The following is a 16,366-nucleotide window of genomic DNA, read 5'->3' on the forward strand; positions in this document are numbered from 1 at the left end:
AATTTCAGAGACCATGGTTAACTGTGGTCAAAGACTGCTATCAAGTGTTTGCTATCAAATTTAATAATTAAGTCAATGTCATGATGCAAATAACCTGAAGCGACTGGGTCTCTATCAAAAGTATAGCCCACGAAAAGAAACGTGTCTGATGTGACTGCATATTTAGGACCGTTAGCTGAAACAACTGGAAAGAAAGGAATGTACTGCCCTCTTGTGACTTAGCTTCAGAAATAAAGTCTATCATGTCAACATTTTGGGGGTTTTTTTGGGGGGGTGGTGGTTCCTGGGAGAATGGATCACCAGTGGGAGCTTATGTATTTCTTTAAGCAGAACATGAAATAAACCCTCTGCCCCACCCACCCACAAAACAAACAAGAAAACAAATACACCTTGTTCTTTTATTTGATTTTGGCAGAACCTTCTTGAAAAGGATGCACTGGATAAACAACTCTAAATTCAGGTTCGGGCAGATGGCACATCACTCAGTGTTTCATAGTAGATTGGCAATGTTTGTCACATCCTAATGGTTTTACCAATATCAAAAAGGATCCTCCACCTCTTGAATTAAGTGGTTATCATTCATTATCTGTAATAACTCAGATGAGGGTCATAGGATGCAGGAGGACATTTGTCCCATTGACAAGTTTGTCTCTTGGCCTCAAGGAGACTTCATCACACTCTGAGGGAGTCTGTTCCACTGTCGAACAGCTCTTACTGTCAGGAAATTTCTTCTAATGTTAAGGTGGAATCTCTTTTCCTGTAGTTTGCATTCATTTGTTACTTAAATATAACTAACTTGGTCTCAGTCCAGCCTTCCTTAAATAGACATTAGACTGGCTCCAGTTCTTTAACTTGGCTCCTCTTCTTTGGATCTGTACACCAGAAGTGGAAACCACATAATCACATGCCAATATGTACTTCCATTTGCTATACATCAGGGGATGCTACAACTCCCACCATCCATAACCATTGGCCACATTGACTGGGCTGATGGGAGTTAGAATCCAACATGTAGAAAGCAATAGAGTGTTTAATGAATGCCACACAAAATTTTCAACAGCAAGATTTCCCCCAAGATATCAGGTGTGATAGAGACTGGAACCAAGGTATTAATATTAATGATGTTCATTACATATTTATATTTTAGAAAACCTTTATACCAGAATATAATGTAACTTTTCCACTCTCAAACAGAATTTAAAGAAATTTTGAGGGCATTTTTCTGAGAATTATATTGGGGAATCTATCTTTGAGACATGAGATGAGATGAGATTGGAGAAAAAGTGTGGACATAGATGAGGGAGGTCAGCGAGAGAAAAAGAGTCTGGAGGAATGGAGGAAGAGATACATTAAAAGGAAAGGAGGGTGAAAATCAAGGTGACATTCTTAAATCAGATGTCATTTTGTGTGTAATATAATTAATTTTCAACTTTTTAGCAGATGTACATTTGGTGAGAAAAAGTTATATTATAAACATTTTTTCCAACCCCCTCCCAAAAACAAAACAAAACCCCAGGCCTGAATGAACAACAGTATAACCAGGAAGCTTGAATTCATTTCTATTTATTTTTTTTTTCTCCTTGTACAATATTAAAGAAATATTTTCCAAAAAAAGAAAACCAGAACCAAACTCTGGATACAACTGTTTGATCTGATTAATTATGAAGCATACACTATGTATGCAAATAATTCTACACGGAAAACAAATGCTCACACAAGATGGCATATAGCATAACAAACTGATGTAAATAAAAAAGTATTAAAAAGTATTAGCACATAACATGGATGTAGTGTATTAGGAAAACTGAAACATTTGTTTCATCACCCATTTCCCTTACTGAAAACAGAGATTTAATCCCTCCAGCGCTTAAAAGCACAGCATTTGTTTTCACAAACTCATCTTTTTTTCAATTGCTACATTCTGATACAGTGGTTTTCAGCCTTCAGCCTTCTGAGAAACCCTTTCCTCATTGTCTTGATCAGCAGGAATCCCCCTGAAAATCTGTCATGAGACTCCTCTGTATTGCAGAGAATCTGGGAGGAACATATCTGAGGGCACTCAGTTAACACAGCACTGTGTACATCTGTTGGACCTCACTGTCACCCCCCCCCCATGAACAGACAACATATTTCATACTCCTCTGTTGCAGGAGATATTTGCATGGTTTTATTTATTTTTTAATGCTTCCGACTTCTTTCCTGTCAAGAGTTCAAGATGATGTACATGGTACCTTCCTTCCTTTTACTCTTACAACAACCCACAGAGGTAGGTTAGGCTCAGAGGAAAACAATAGGCCCAAGGTCAGCCAGGGAGTTTCATGGCTGTGCAAATTTGAACCTGGATCTTTCCTATTCTCATAAAACACCTTGGCCTAGATCTAACTGTTAGCACAACTAAAATGAGACCAATTGCATACCTTCCAACAGTCCCAATTTAGCAGGGATAGTCCAGATTAATTATCGGTTATCCTGCTATTCCAGCTCCTTTGTAAAATATCCCAATTTCTCTCTCTTCCTTTTGCTGACCCCCTTTGCCCTCAGCTTACTTCCACTGGTGCAAAAGTAGTTTGCACAGTTAACTGAGCAATAGGGAGGTAAGCAGGTAGGAGAGGAGAGGATAAAGGGTGGAATCTTGTCCTTTCCTCTAGGCTCCAGCAAAAGCAAACTGATGGAGCCTCTTCTAGTTTGTGTGCTCTTTTCATTGAATTGTTGCCTTTTTGACTACGCTTGGCCACATGTCCCAGTTTTCATCTGTGACATGCTGGAGGGTATGCAACTGAAACCAGTGAGAACTTAGTAAATTAATATTTAGGTGTGTTTCATTGCTTCCGTGGGTCTATTGGTTGAGACTAACTATTGGATTTAGGCCAATGGTGTATGCCTTGCTGGCTTCTACTGAACAGTGGCATACAAATTCTCTTTCAGGAAAGCGCAACTGCCATTACTTACATTCTCACTGATGAACTTTCAGTGTGCCTCCATGGTATAATGTGTTTCCACAGAATTCAGACCGAAAACAACTGGTGTAGCAGTTCTGCCAGATTACAAGTCGCAAACAACACCCACAATTTGCATATCACCTGCATTTACCCATGCTGCCACTCTGCACCCCCTGGCCAACAATACCTCTGTCCCACTAGCATATTTTTCATTGTCAGTATAAGTAGTTTAGTGTGAAAAATAAAATCAATTTCACAAGCTGAAACTTCATGAAACAATTAATGTTAGATTCAATGAGAAATAACGTCTCGTTCTTTGCACTACAAGTCTATTTGAAAAGTTTTATTAAAAAAATACTTGAAAAGAAGACTTCATAAATTATCACCACCATCCCCTTCTAACCCCATCATTTCTGTGAATATTACCATAAAAAGCTCTCATCTTCCCTATCATTTGGTTCATTATATTCTGGAGAAGAAAAAGAAAGAAAGAAAGAAAGAAAGAAAAAGAAGAAGAGAACCCCACACATTCTGGCAGGTTTTATTTTTAAATAATAACAGTAAAATTTCATCTGCACTTTTTTGCCGTAACATTTCATATGCTATCCTTTCAGTCATAGTAATAAGAAATTGAGGGAGTGGATTCTAGAAGGGCTCCCCTTTAGTTTTGGACTGTCAGGCCAAATTTATCATAGTATAAGGTCTGCAGTGCACAATATATCATATGATTCGCCTTTAACATCTATGGTTCATTCCTACAGATTCTTGGGTGTTTCAGTTTAGGAGGACTATTACTGTCCCAAACAAACTTCAAGTGCCTTACTTTTATCACACTAGCAGGTAAACATGATTAAATGAGAGTTAAACTAGAGAAAACCAGGAATGCCCCTGAAGTTTATCACACGACATTTCCTGTTTTCTCTAGTTTAACTCTCATTTAAATCCCGTTTGCCCACTAGTGTGATAAAGCAGTTAGTATATAACAGACACAAGATTCCATAGGATGTTGTTGTGGCAGGTAAAGTGGGATCATCATAGCACTATAATAGTGTAGTGTGGAAGGGCCCTAGCTCCCAACTCTCCATTGGCTATGCTCTTCATTTATACTGCATTCCCCTGCATGTCTATTCAAAAGGAAGCTGCATTAGGTTTAACAGGACTTACTTCTAAGAAAATGTACTTGGGGTTGTATGACTTCTCCATCAAAATTCACCTGCATTCACTTTAGGCTAATCCCAGCATTGCTTCTTCTAGGAGTTTCACTATCTCATTCATGGTGAGAAATGGGGGTGGTGGAAAGAATAATATTAGGAGCAAAATGTGCATTCAGCACTCCATCCCATGTTTTCTGTGTTTGTCTCCTGCCCTGGCCTCCCAGTCAAAGCTAAAGAGCTGCTCTGATAATAGCAAGTTCTCCATGGACTTCAACGGAGGAAATAGCTTTGCTAGGGAAAAGAGAGAGAAACAGATCTGCTTAAACAAATGAAAAAAGTCTTTGTGGGTGCTCTTCCATGGACAAGAGGATATGCTGGTTTGAAGCAGTCTGGAAGCTCTTCTTTTGGGATTTACAACTCCCTGGATTCCCCAACTAACAATTCTGGGAATTGTACTCCAAAATGTAATGTTTCTAAGCATTTGTTCTAAGTGAGGTTCTTTTGCAGCACTCTAGAAGTTGCATAGTTTACCCTGAGAAATGAAGTTTTGCCTCCTAGCCAATCTTTACAATGATGTCATTCTGGCCGGCTGTTATTGGTAATACCTCTCCTATTGTCTTTGTTCAAACTTAACTGAACCTGGCAGAATTTTTGATATGTGCTTCTCATAGAGCAAGATCCTTCTCTAAGTGACTTCTACCTTACAAACAAGCAATTGTGATGCTTGTTGAATGCTAAGACCACTTACAGAAACTTAATGGAAGCAGGATGGTTCTATAATTCACATCATTTGATACTGTATGTCCCATAGATGTGGGATATACAAATGATCATGCATAATGCTGTCCCCTCTGCCCACAGAGAATAAAATGTGGAACTGGCCCTTTCAGCCGATCAGAGCATAGGCAAGGTACATTCGAAATTACAATTTCCAGGATACCAAATTAACATGCCCAAGAGATTCTAGATATAGCTTGAAAGGGAACTTTTTGAAAGCTGCACTTCAAATGTAAACATATCAATTCCTCCTAAGGAATATATGTCAGCCATCTCCCATTAACTATTTTTACTGGTTTATGGTAGAGTTATGAGCCCAGCTTACTCCTTGATCATTGAAAACATTGCTGTTATTGTTAATTGCTGACAAGTTAGCTTTGACTTATGGTGAGCCCAAGAAATAAGAGACCATCAAAAATGTAGTATTCACAGGTACTTCATTGATCTGTGGTTGTTCTCAGTATAGGCAATTCCCTGGATCTGACTTTCTAACACTCATAGCTTAGCAAAGTTGTTGTTTGGGCTGCAACTCCAAGAACATGGGGATCCCAGGAGCTGTAGTCCAAAAAGTAACTTCTCTGAGCTTTGTTAAAACTCCAGCATCACTAACCCTATTTCCCTCAAAGCCATTCTCTTTCTAAGCTCACTATCCTGCAACTTCAAACTGGCATTCATTTCACCTGCATCTATCTCAACCAGTCAGAAAGTCATTCCTGGTATCAGTAGGTCTTGCAAGCTCAGGCTGTGACTTCCTTGATTACATCTCCCCCCCCCCCCCCGGTAACGAAGTCGTCTTCTTTTCCTACTGCCTTCTACCTAAGCATTATCATCTTTTCAAATAATCATATCTACTCACTTCATGTTCAAAATACAATAGTTTCAGCTTAGTCACCTTAGCTTCTAGGAAGAGTTCTGACTTGATTTGCTTTTGGACCTATTTATTTGTCTTTTGGCAGTCTACAGTATCAGCAAAACCCGATACACCACAGAATGGCTCAAAAATTCTTAAATCTGAAAAAGGCTATGCACAAGCAAGTGATCTTATATGGAAGGATGCAGAGAACTGTAGCCTTGTTTCTGCACCTTCTAAGTGAGCAAACAATCCCTGGACTTAACTTGCACAGTGCTTAGCTCTGGTGCTTTTCATGTTGTGGCTGATATCCACAAATAATGGAAAATGCAATAACTTCATTTGAAAAACTTTTTTGTTCTCTTAATAATTAAGTGAACAATGTTAAGTGAACAAATTAGGGAAGAGAGACCTCTGTAAAACAGAAGGGAGAGAAAAATGCCCATGGACTGAAAATATGTTTATGCAGATGTAATTCCCTGCTAAAATAACTAAACTATAAGCACCTACTTCCCCACAGACCACCCTCATATATATATATATATATATATATATATATATATATATATATATACCAAATAGACATTTCTGAATCAGATATTGAACTTCATTGCTTTTGATCTTTCATTGCTCATGTTTAAAAGGTAAAAGAAAACAAAAAATAAAAAAACATGGTGCTGCCAGAACAGCTACCTTCAAGCAACAATTTCCCCCCAAAAGGTAGTATACACAGGTACTTCATTGATCTCTGGTTGTTCTCAGTATAGGCAATTCCCTGGATCTGTCTTTCTAAACACTCATAGCTTAGCAAAGATATTGTTTGGGCTAAAACGCCAATAACATGGGAATCCTGGGAGCTGTAGTCCAAAAAAATAACTTCTCTGAGCTTTGTTAAAACTCCAGCATCACTAACCCTATTCCCCTCAAAGTCATTCTCTTTCTAAGGTCACTATCCTGCAACTTCAAACTAGCATTCATTTCACCTGCATTTATCTCAACTAGACAGAAAACAAGGAGGAGAATCACCCAGCCCACTGTCCATTATTTCAGAATACTAATCATTGTTTACAATTGAGCTTGAAGCACAGGAATGTGCTATGCTTCTTGCTTGCCCTGCATATCATGTATTAAGAGGCTTGTATTAATTATAATGCCTTCCATAAAAAGATTATTTATTTCAATATAAAAAAGCTTTTAAAAAAATCATAGATTATAAATAATAATAATAATAATAATAACAACATCAGTTAAAAATACTAAAGAATCTTAGGACGTCATTTGCACTCCAGCGGAAGGGAGGATTTAAAGTCCTTGATGCATTCTCAGTCCCAAATTATCAGCTATTTTAAAACCCTTCATATGCATATGATAGGTATTGGTAGGTGTACAACAAATATAAAGCCTTGCTTCCCAGTAAAGTAACAACCAATTGGCTAAGAATCTTAGCATCTTTCCCAGCCTTACAAAGGTAAGTTGGCTTATTACCTGTCTGACAAAGTGAAGCTTCTGTTTCTAGTTTTTAAAGTTTGACCAACAAAATACATAATTACTTTAAAAAAACAATAAGAATGATTTACACAAGATTTATTGCATTCAGTAAGATCAAACTGTGCCATATTTATGTCTTGAATTGATACTGTGTTTCAGTGTGTATTTGTTTTGTTTTCGTTTGACACAAACTAAAAGTATATTGTTTATATGTGCCAATGTAAAACTGTAGTGTATTTTAACGTATAAAGTATATTTTGGTGTTACAAAAAAACCCTGATATGTTTGTACTCAGGTGTGTGTGTGTGTGTGTGTGTGTGTGTGTGTGTGTGTGTGCTAGCAATTTGTACAAACCTGATTTGTTTTATAATATTGTAGTGTAAAACTATTAACTAAAACATTTCACTGACTTTCAGTTTGAAAGTATTCCTTACCTCAAAACCATCCATTAAATGGAAATAGCACTGTTTCTGCCTTTGCTAATTTTTTAAAAAAAGGAACTCAAGCCCTCTTGGCCAGGCTGAATTTTCATTAAAAAGAAAAGTGCTGCAGTGTATTCCATGCAGCATTAGTATACTAAAAAAAAAAGGATTTTTTAAAGCTCAGGTTATATAGATAACAAGCATTTGGTACAATAGTCATAAATACAGTTGTAGAACTGCAGTCAACTTATGTTCACCATTTTTTGGAACCAAGTAGCCTTCTGCAGTATAAAGCTTTTCGCAGTCAGCTCTATTTTGGTTAATTAAAACTGTTGTAACCAGTAAGCATAAGTTCAGACATGGTGCCAAAAAATAAAAAAAAGAACCTCATGTCCTCAAAACATTTCTATGTAAGTAAAGAGGAACGGTTATAGATGAATAAAAGTAGTTCTAATTCTTAAAAATAGATATCTATATATATTTATATTTTTATATATATGTATATTTGCATATATTTCATACTTAAGTTATTGCCAGTGAAATCTAGACCAAGATTCACAGACATAAAGATGGTTCTGGTAAAAGTCAGTAATGCATCAGGTTGCTTAGCTGAAGGACTTGAGGATGCTTTGCCTTCATTTCTAGAGGTAAAGGAGATGCTGCATCATCATTACAGCCAGGTGAGAAAGGGCTCATTTTTGTTCAGGACCGATTCCACATCATTGAGAATGGGGATCAGGTCTTCAGACTCCAATGTCCCAAGGTCAACGTTTGTTCCTGGAAGACAGTCAAGGAAGTCAGGAAAACGGGACTGTTGTGGGTTGATGTTCATAGGAGTCTGTGCTACATTATCTCCTACAAAAGAAGAGAGAGAGTTGAAAATAGTTGAGGCACTAGATTCTTGTCCAGGAGACTTGTCTTGCCTATAAATGAAACATGTCCGTTATCAACAGGTAGACTACAACATTCCCCAGCCCTGTTTCCCAATATTGGGGTAGTGATGGTGAAGATAAACATGCCCACATGCAAACAGCTGTCAAAAAATAAATAATAAGAGCATGATGTATCCCATGTGCAAGCTGTATATGAATATGGAAGCCATGTGGCCAGAGTCAGTCTTCTGGGTCTTCCCCCAACGATAGAGGGTGAAGATCAAATGGGAAAAGCCTAAATTGTCTGGTGTTGCTCACATGTTTGCAGGTATCCCTTTACTGTATGAGTGTAGTGACTCCATGAGAGGGGGGGAGGGAGAGAGAGAGAGAGAGATTCAGAAGGGAGAAGAAATTTCAGTTTCTTAGAGTTCTGAGTGAAATAAGGAAACAAATAAATAGATTTAAAACCAAAGTCTATGTGTCTTTATGTGTGGAAGATTCTGCTAGAATACTGTACACTTTCTTCCAGTGTTTGAGAGCTTCCCTATATGATGAATAAGGTGTGTATGTGTTGGCTCAGGATGGTATTGTGCTAGAAGGCCTTCCTCTCCACCACCCGCAAAATCTGAAAAGTGTTCTAATATTTAGGAACAGCTAAAACAAGTCAACAAATGCCAAATAAATGGCAAATATCAATCAAACAAGAAAGGGAACTATTGTGTGAGTAGCTATGGAAAGCACATGGGTGCACAAATCTACAGTGTGGGCAAAAATGTAGGCTAACAGGTGGCATACACCCATGCCTGGGGTTGCACCAGTTCAGACTGCCGGTGGAGACTCATGTGATAATGTTTATCCATACAAAAATAGGTCCAAAACATACTGCATAAATAATCCAGTTTGAGACCACTTTAACTGCCCAGGAACAATGGTAGGGAATTCTGGGAACTGTAGTTTTGTGAGCCATTTAGCTTTCTTGTATCAGAAAGCTCTGGTGCCACAATAAACTAGAATTCCCAGAATTCCCTAGCAAAGTTATTGTTTGAGCCTGGGCAGTTAAAACGGTCTCAGACTGGACTATTTCTGCAGTCTGTTTTGGACCATATTATCATAAGGGATGATAAGAGGGTTTACTATCATAAGGAGTGAACTTGATCACAGTTTAAGCCAGGGATTGGTATGTCTGGTGGCCTGGAATCTTAATGTTCTACCTTCTGCATCCACTACAGTCTGCACTAACCTGTGGTTTAAAGGAATGAGCTATTTGGAACAGGTCTAGTGGATGTGAAGCATGTGCATGTATTTTGCCTCTGGTAGTATCTCTTCTATTATAATCAGCCTTACATATGCACACATACAGCATGGAATGAAATCTTTTTAGTAGAACTGGTGTTTCACAGGTGAAATGGAAGTCCAGTTCTTGTAAAGAACCACTATTTTAAGATACCCATAATCTGTTAAAAAGAAAAATCTCAGAAACCCATATGATTCAGATTCACAGTCCAGCTAAATGACTCTCCTGGTCCTTGAAAAAATTTAACTGTCAGCAATGGGCAAGGAGCATAGAAAAAACCAAAACAGGTAAACAAACACCCAACCCAATCCAACTCACCCCCAACCATGTTATTACTGAATAAGGACATTCATGAACTACATCTGTATGACTGCCTTTCTTAAAGATCATTATATACTAGTCTTCTAAAGGAATGTAACATCTTACCAATAAAGGTCACTCTGAGCAGTTTACTAGGCACCTTCAGTGAAGGATATGTTCCAATGGCAGACTCTCAAATCTGTTTCAGAAGTTCACATTAAGCATGTGATTTGGTTCTCTCACATAATTATTAGCTGGAGAAGAGAGTATCTCTGATTGTATGTGGAGTATGTGTTTGTCAGTAATGGTTATGAATGCCAATAGCTGCCTAGGTTTAATGGAAGGTCTTAAGGGGTTTAATAGAAGAACTCAAAGCAATTCTAAAAATAGAGAGGAGAAGGCAGAGGGATTATGTCTTGTTTATTGTTTGCAACAAACACACCATGATAGTATTTAAAAGGACACAAAAGACAATGGATTGGCTACAATTGAGGAAATACGAAGAGATGGCCATTGCTGAATTTAGCAAGTCCCCTGATAAACCTCCAGTAATGGGCTAATAAAAAAGTCAGGAACCCAGACTCATGGTTTCCTTGATTTTACACAAAAGCATTTGCATCAGGATATATGATTCAGGCAAGCAAAAAAATAACATTGGTTGTCAAGAAGATAATTTACGGTTTTGTATTTTAAAATTTGCTTCTTGTTCCTACCTGTATCCATCTCATCTACATTGCTGAGGAGGTCTTCAGGTGTAGTTGGTATGCTGTAACATCCTAAGCCTAGGCCACTGTCTGTGCTCTGCTCCCTGGAATGGTATGGCCCACTATGAATTGAGACATGAAGAATCCTCAGTCATGGTCATCAGGCAAAGTACTCCAGAATGGTTTTTAAGAGAAACACAGGAGCCCAAGCAGCTGGATTTTGCCTTAAATAGGCCTACATGCACTCTACTTCTTACAGTTTCCCTGTGCCAGGCTGAAATTGGTTACCTAGCACAGAACTTGGGGAACATACATTTTTGGACTATAAGTCCCTGAAATTGCCAGCTAGCAGGGCCAGTTACTCAATCTCTGAGCTAGCACAGAATTTGGCAACCTAGAAAACTTAGTTTTAATTAAACAAACAAATGGACATTTTATACCCCAGGGTCACAGTCAAGTGGGCAGCATGTGGTGAAAGCTTAAAAAATAAATAAAATGAAGCTATACACAGGTTACAAACAGAGACCATAGCTCAGAGGCAAAGTATATGCTTTCTATGCAGAAGGTCCCAGGTTAATGCCCTACAATCTCCAGCATTTTTTAAAGGAATAAGGTAAGAGAAACCTTGAAAAGTTGCAGCCAGTATGGGCAGTTCTTGGCTAGAGGGACAAATAGTCTGACCCAGGTGTAAGGCAGCTTTCTATATCTCAGTGGTCAGGGGTGAGGCTGCAGTGCAACTCACAGCTTCCTGGACTTTCTGCATCCCTGTGGTTAGAGTGAGGTTGCAGTCCACTGTACAGCTTTCTGGGCTTATTTTATCACCCATGTAATCTTTCCCCTGATTGTACTAGCCCACTTATCTGTGATAATATTGCTCATTGCCATGTGCTACTCCCACTTTTGTCAAGGATTCCAAATTCATCAGTAGCCTTACTCTTGGTGAACTGGGTGGGGAAGCTTAAATGGACCAGGTAAATGCAAGCAGAGGAATATGCTAATTTGGATATTTTAACAAAATCTGTTCCCTCTTGGGGTTTTTATGTAAGATACAGTATAGCCACAACTGATACTTTGATATATTGACAATGGCATCCACCCTGTTGCACCACACTTCCAATGTTACCATTTGTTCCAAAACAAGCAGTTGTGTCAGTTCTCAAGATCAAACTTTACAGGAGCAGCAAACTAGCACCTGCACGAGGGCAACCCAAAACGTGAAATGTGGACACACACTTTTCTGATTAAGTCAATTCTAATTAAGTCTTTCTTAGGCTGTATTCACACTGCAGAAATAATCCAGTTGACGACACTTTTAACTCCAGTTCTCCAGACCCATAAGAACTGGTTGTACAGTGATGAAATGCCTGCCTCTTGCTTCTTACAGGCAAAGCTACTATGTCCAAGACTTAAGGAATAAATTACTTACTATTCCGTTTAATGATGGTTATGGTTTGACAGGACTAATGTATACTAAATTACTATTAGACAGTAGTATGTCTTACTTAGACTTGAATTTATTTGTAAAAATAGCTTCACAGTGGTACTATTAAGTAAATATGTATTTTTCCCTTCCCCCACTTATTCCCCTCTCCTCTTCCCTTTTGTTGTTTCTCCCTTCCCTCACCGCCTTCTCCCCCCCCCCCCATTATGTATGTATGGTTGTTTTGTTTTCTCTGTATATACATGTAAAATAATACAAATAATAATTAAAAAAAACTACTATTCTTGTCTTTGCATAACAGTCTAAAACTGAAAAGCCGAATGCCTTTAATTGGCTTTAAATGGAAATCACAGAAAGGAATGGGGCTTATGTGGTCCTCTCGACCGCAACACCTAGCAGCTCTAGCCAGCATCAGCAACAGTGAAGAATGCTAGGAACTGCAGTTGAATAACATCTGGACGGTTGTATAATTCCGACCTCTGTTCCAAACACAGGGAAGGCAGCTTGGTGCCTTCCGGATGTTCAAGGCTGCAATTTCTAGCCACCATTATTGGACGAAATTATAAAACTTGTATTCCAAAACATCTAGAGAGCACATGATTGCTTATCTCTGCTCTAACAAGTTAGGAAAATTTCAGAAGTGACCTATACTAGAGAATATAAAGTTGCTGGTGAGCAACAGTGTACTTGCCTGTTCAGGAAGGGATCCAACCCGTTATTTGTAATTGATCTCATGTCTTGTGTCATGTTAGGTGTGCTTACAGCAGTCTGAACTGGGGCCAGGTTCTCAGATTCCATGGGAAGTTGTCTGTACAAATCAGCTTCCTAAAGTAAAAAGATGGACACACACTGTCAGAGCTGGGCTGTGGAAATCCGAGAAATTGAGAGATCTAAAGGCTTGAGTCTCACTTAGGCTCTGCTTCTCATTATTTCCCAGGAACAGTCACTCCTGTTTTCTGGAGAAAGGAAGAGACTGCCTTATTTTGCTTCTTCTTCTTCTTCTTCTTCTTTTAGGGAAGGGGACATTTTGTATATACAAATGGTGAACATTTTCTGGCTCTCCAGATGTTGTTAGGCTGCAACTGCTACCATCACCAATGGCTACAGCTTATGGCAACTGCAGTCCAATGACATCTAGAGGACCACATGTTGGCCACCAGAGAAAGGCAGACAGACAAATAGACAGACAGACACTAATGTTAAGACATATGCAGGAGAACTCCAGGTTTCAACTTCCTATATCTAGATCAGCCTTCTCCAACTTTTTTCCCTCCATGTAGATTGACAACAATTTCCATTGGATGGATGGACAACTCCCATCCAACCACATATCTTCCTGAAATATTATACTGCAGCTGTTCCACAATTAACACAATCAAATTCCTTGGAAAATTAAACTTTATACAATTAGGCATACTTTTATTTTTAAGAAAAAGGAAACATTTCAGCACAAAACATATAATATTTTGGAAACCAGCATGAGGCAGAAAATGAATTCAATATGCAAAAAGCATAATAAGAAATGCTTAGTGCAAAACACTAAGAGGGTACATTGTGTGAGTGTGATGCTTGAGGATCAGAATGGGTTGCAAATCCTAATGTTCCTGTTGTTGTAAAGCTTCTATTGAAACAAGAGTGGCATTTATAAAGAAATACAGTTAGCCCTCCATATCCATAGATTTTGTATCCACAGATTCAACCATCCACTGCTTGAGAATATAATTTTTAAAAATTCCAAAAAGCTAACCATGAGTTTGCCATTTTATATAAGGGACACCATTTTACTACACCATTGTATATAATGGGACTTGAGCATCCACAGATTTTGGTATACATGGGGTCAGAGTTCTGGTGCATCACATCAAGTGGTGTCAAACTGTCTTAATTCTGCAGTGTGGATATACTCTAAGATGACACTTGCCCATAAGTGTCCTGGTTTTCATTCATGAATTGGAAAACGTATCAGGTAGGGATACAATGAATATTCAGCAGTATTCATTTCCTGGGCAAAAAGTGAGTTTCCAACTGTCAGGAAATCTGGTCAGGAAGAGTAACACAGCAGTGCGAATTCTGTGCGTGTTTGGCAGTTTCATACATTGTAAGTGTTTTGTTAATTATTACACACAGAAATACATATATGTTTTGTGCAATGTTTTTCATGCTGAAAAAACTTTTTCCAGCTAGCCACATGGTTATCCCAATTTATTAGGTTTTATTAAAAAAAAAAACACTGTTATCAGAAAGTCACATTTTCTTGTGTTTACAAGACTGTAGGTTTTACACAAGAAACCAGAAATTCTCTCCCCCCCCCCCCAACACACAAAACCATCCATGTGGCAATATAGAAACAGTGCGGTGGGGGGGATGTTTGTGCAAAGAAATAAATAATTAGTCAAGAAGCAGGAGAATAAAACGTCTTTAAAAGCAGGTAAGAGAATGAAGGAGTGGCCATTTTTTGTAGCTTCACAGTGACACCTAGTGGGACAAAAGAATGATGCTAATGTGAAATTGAAGGCTTTTATGGCTGGCATCCAGTTTTTTGAGGTTTTTTTCAAGCTAAATAAGAATAAATTCTACTTAAGAATAAACTCTTCTAGAACATAGCCACATAGCTCAAAAACCCCACAAAAACTAATGATGCTAATCATCATATTCTCCAGGAAAAGCCCAGAAGGGTCTTCTATTAATAAAAAATTCAGGGTATTATGGTCTCTCTGTTATCTTTTACATAGTTGATTGCATATGAACCAGCTACAGATTGCAGTAGTATGTTGCTGATGAAATGTTTAAACACAATGAAAATCTTAAATATAAAACTGCTCTGTTTGTTTGGGGGCATAATCCAGTGAGAGTATCTCTTGTACAAGTCTGCAATCTGCAGGCGTGGTGTAAAAGCGTTTTTTACTGCATTATAATATAATAGCCTTTATTTTTTCTAATGAGCTTTACACAGGAAAACCCCTTCATTGCGTGTCTGTAATTCTAATAAATAAAGGGGAAAGATCTATAAATTGATAGGCTACACATTCATAGTACATTCACAGTAGATACATTTGGCACAGTTGAAATTGGTGATAAAGATTTAGTCAATCTACTTTATGGGCAGTAACCTTCTATTTGATGGTGTCCATTATATGAACTGCTGCCCAGTCCAGCCAGGTCCGATTTAAATTTAAGAACTATAGGAATAAAAACTAGGGATTTCAAAATTGTCCATCAACAGTTAGTACCTGGATGCCAGGATGAGCAGACACAAAGATCAGTTTATCATGTTTGCCTCTATAATGGTGTATTGCATTCTAAATTATAGTATTTATTTCCACGTGTCCATATATGCCTTTTACCTATATCCATATTATCTTTTTTCCTTTTTTCTTGTAGATACTTGGCTTTGCTTTTCTGTTGCCACCCAATTAAATGTTTATTTACAAAAAGCAAACACTTGAATAATCTATATGATATTGTGAATATATTATGAACAATTGAATATTCCTTAACTGATGGTAAAGTGATACTTACGTAACACATGCTTAGTAAGGTAAAAAAAAAACACCAGTAGTATCTGCATTAAGGAACCCAGTTTCCATAATCACACCACCATTTCAATGCAGTGTCAAACATTATTCTATAAAATTGACTGAAAACTGAGGTTGAAGACTAAGATCAATCCTATATGGTTTTTATACACACATCAGTAGAATTATGTTGATCCCACACTTGTATAATCAAGGGGCCTTTAAGTATATCTTGTGAGAATAACAAATCATCAAAGTTGTACAAATCTCATAAACTATATATGTGTGCATAAACTCACTGATTTGTTTAAAATATATATACCACCATTTTCCAAAACTCAAGGGGGCTTAAAACAAGTACTGTAATCCAACTAGTGATATTTGTACAATGGACTTTCAAATGTGAAGTCGAAGGCTTTCATGGCCGACATTCATAGGTTTTTTTGTGAGTTTTTCAGGCTATGTGGCCATGTCCTAGAAGAGTTTATTCTTGACATTTTGCCACCATTTGTGGCTGGCATCTTCAGAAAATGCTGGCATTGAAGGGAGTGGGAGATGATAGATAGATAGATAGATAGATAGATAGATAGATAGATAGATAGATAGATAG

At 37.9% G+C, this 16,366-nt stretch overlaps 1 protein-coding gene across 1 annotated transcript in view; it reads right to left on the minus strand.

The window, feature by feature from the left end:
- Positions 1-3,877: 3,877 nt before the first annotated feature.
- Positions 3,878-16,366, minus strand: part of WWTR1 (WW domain containing transcription regulator 1) — a 113,953-nt gene continuing 101,464 nt past the window's right edge. Inside the window, exons 4-6 of the mRNA XM_042459012.1 lie at positions 12,933-13,066; positions 10,810-10,922; positions 3,878-8,485 (exon numbers count right to left, since the gene is read on the minus strand). Of these exons, the coding sequence (XP_042314946.1) occupies positions 8,301-8,485; positions 10,810-10,922; positions 12,933-13,066 (432 nt within the window). The 3' untranslated portion in view covers positions 3,878-8,300. The remainder of the gene's footprint in view (positions 8,486-10,809; positions 10,923-12,932; positions 13,067-16,366) is intronic.

The sequence above is a fragment of the Sceloporus undulatus genome, chromosome 3 (genome assembly GCF_019175285.1).
Source record: "Sceloporus undulatus isolate JIND9_A2432 ecotype Alabama chromosome 3, SceUnd_v1.1, whole genome shotgun sequence".
NCBI lineage: Eukaryota > Metazoa > Chordata > Lepidosauria > Squamata > Phrynosomatidae > Sceloporus > Sceloporus undulatus.